At 42.1% G+C, this 2628-nt stretch overlaps 1 protein-coding gene across 5 annotated transcripts in view; it reads left to right on the forward strand.

Moving 5' to 3' along the window:
• The window catches only part of ZMYM1 (zinc finger, MYM-type 1), an 88499-nt gene that overhangs the window by 65524 nt on the left and 20347 nt on the right, over positions 1–2628 (forward strand). For 3 of the 5 annotated variants that reach the window (XM_011995617.1, XM_011995615.1, XM_011995618.1), the window contains one exon: positions 1288–1457. The exons of 1 other annotated variant lie outside the window; for it this stretch is intronic. In XM_011995617.1, the coding sequence (XP_011851007.1) occupies positions 1362–1457 (96 nt within the window). In that variant the 5' untranslated portion in view covers positions 1288–1361. Of the gene's footprint in view, positions 1–766; positions 815–1287; positions 1458–2628 lie in introns of all 5 variants that reach the window. One more of the 5 variants, XM_011995616.1, reaches the window with a different exon arrangement.

The raw sequence follows: 2628 nt of genomic DNA on the forward strand, positions 1-2628 counted from the left end.
TTTTTTTTTTTTTTTTTTTGAGACAGAGTCTCGCTCTGTCACTCAGGCTGGAGTGCAATGACGCGATCTTGGCCCACTGCTACCTCTGCTCGCAGGTTCAAGCTATTCTCCTGCCCTAGCCTACCGAGTAACTGGGATTACAGGCGTATGCCACCAAGCCTAATTTTTTGTATTTTTGGTAGAGGTGGGATTTCAGCATGTTGACCAGACTGGTCTCAAACTCCTGACCTCATGTGATCCACCCTCCTCAGCCTCCCAAAGTGTTGGGATTACAGGCGTGAGCCACTGCGCCCAGCCAACTTGGTTATTTTTTAAAAGCCAGGAGTTCAAGATCATAGAGCAGGCAAGAAGACTGCTGGGAAATTGTGTTTTTGAGGAACACAAACATTTCAGAAGTGGTAAAATAAGTATTTGTGAAAAATACTGCCAAAGAGGTAAAATGAGAAACAGGAGACGTCGGAGTAAGAAAAATCAAAGGAATTTCAAGAATGGGGAAAGGGGTGGTCAGAGAGACGGTGGGTAGCTTTAGATTCTAGAATGTATTTAAATGCTTATATCCTGGAATGGAAGAGAAATCGAAGAAGCAAATGACAAGGATAACTGGAGGGCAGAGGGGGTAGTGAGTACAGATTGGGTTAACCTCAGATAGAAAGCTTTACATTTCTTTTTTGTTTGTTTGTTTGTTTGTTGAGGCACAGTCTCACTCTGTCTCCCAGGCTGGAGTGCAGTGGCTCAGTGTCTGTTTAATGCAACCTCCACCTCCCAGGTTCAAGCGATTCTCGTGCCCCAGGCTCCCAAGTAGCTGGGATTACAGGTACGTGCCACCATACCCAGCTAATTTTTGTATTTTTAGTAGAGATGGGGTTTCACCATGTTGGCCAGCCTGGTCTTGAACTCCTGACCTCAGGTGATCCACCCACCTAGGCTTCCCAAAGTGCTGGGTTTACAGGCGTGAGCCACCGCCCCCGGCTGAAAGCTTTACGTTTTCTACTATTGAAAAGTTAAAAATAAACTTGTAAGTTTTGGTGGTTTTATGCTGCATTCAGGCTTGGGGGAACAGAAATGGAGACTATTTCAGAAGAAAGCACAGAGTTGGTAGTAGCTACCAGAGAAGTATACAGCAAAACTATATTGAAGAATAATGAATGAAAGGAAAGAAGCCAGTGTTCTTACAGTGAAGGAACCTTGATGCCAAGCTGTCTAAAGACCCTTTTGTGGTTCCAGAAAATTACTGTATTTAAAAGGACTAATTTTAAAATCAAACTCTTTATCAATATTTTATTTTAGGAATCTGGAAACTGTTCTTCAGGAAGAAACCCATTAGTTTGGAACTGGAGAATTCCTTTGCATCAGATACTAAAATGAAAGAACCACTGTTAGGTGGTGAATGTGACAAGTCAGTGGCATCACAGCTGGGGCTGCTAGATGAAGTTAAGACAGAACCCGACAATGCTCAAGTAAACACTTTTCCCTTATTTCCATTATTTCTAGAGCAGCATTTAATTATAAATTTTAGTTATAAAGGTGCTGAAATTATTCATTGAAAAACTCAAATCTTTGTCTCCCTCCAAAGCAGTTAATGAAATAATACAAGGTATATGGTGTTAAGTGCCATTACAAGTATATGTAAGAAAATGATTTGAGGAAAAATTAGACTGTTTGGAATTGGTTTTTTTTTTTTTTTTTTTTGAGGCAGAGTCTCTCTCTGTGGCCCAGGCTGGAGTGCAGTTGCCGGATCTCAGCTCACTGCAAGCTCCGCCTCCCAGGTTTACGCCATTCTCCTGCCTCAGCCTCCCGAGTAGCTGGGACTACAAGCGCCCGCCACCTTGCCTGGCTAGTTTTTTGTATTTTTTAATAGAGGCCGGGTTTCACCGTGTTAGCCAGGATGGTCTCGATCTCCTAACCTCGTGATCCGCCCGTCTCGGCCTCCCAAAGTGCTGGGATTACAGGCTTGAGCCACCGCGCCCGGCCTGGAATTGGGTTTTTGTGTAGATAAAAGGATTGTTTAAGGTGTTACGGGCCTGGCTAAGGTTAACACTTTTTTTTTTTTTTTTTCCCCCGCCAGAGTCTACTTCCAGAGGTTAACACATTTTATTTTTGTTTTTCTTAACTTGAAACAATACAAATTACAATTTTTTAATCTAAATTAATTTTTTATGTAAATTTTTAAAAAATTTTATACATATTGCTTACTAAAGAACCCATAAAGGATGAACTGACTTGAGCTGTGAGTATTGTTTAAGTAGGGAAAACATTCCTTAGAATGTTTGTAATATATGGCCGGGCACAGTGGCTCACTAGTAATCCCAGAACTTTGGGAGGCCAAGGCGGGACGATCACTTGAGCCCAAGAGTTTGAGACCAACCGGATGACGAGACCTTGTCTGTATAAAAAATACAAAGATTAGCCAGGCATAGTGGTGCACACCTGTAGTCTCAGCTACTTGAGAGGCTAAGGCAGGAGGATCGCTTGAGCCCCGGAATTCAAGGAAGCAGTGAGCTATGATTGTGCCATTGCACTCCAGCCTGGGTGATGAAGCGAGACCCTGTCTCTTAAAAAAAAGAAAAAAAAAAAAGAATGTTTGTATATGAACTGTGAACCAGCTGAAAGTTCTAATGAAAGAAAAAT

Source organism: Mandrillus leucophaeus, unplaced genomic scaffold (genome assembly GCF_000951045.1).
Source record: "Mandrillus leucophaeus isolate KB7577 unplaced genomic scaffold, Mleu.le_1.0 Scaffold493, whole genome shotgun sequence".
NCBI classification, from domain to species: Eukaryota; Metazoa; Chordata; class Mammalia; order Primates; family Cercopithecidae; genus Mandrillus; species Mandrillus leucophaeus.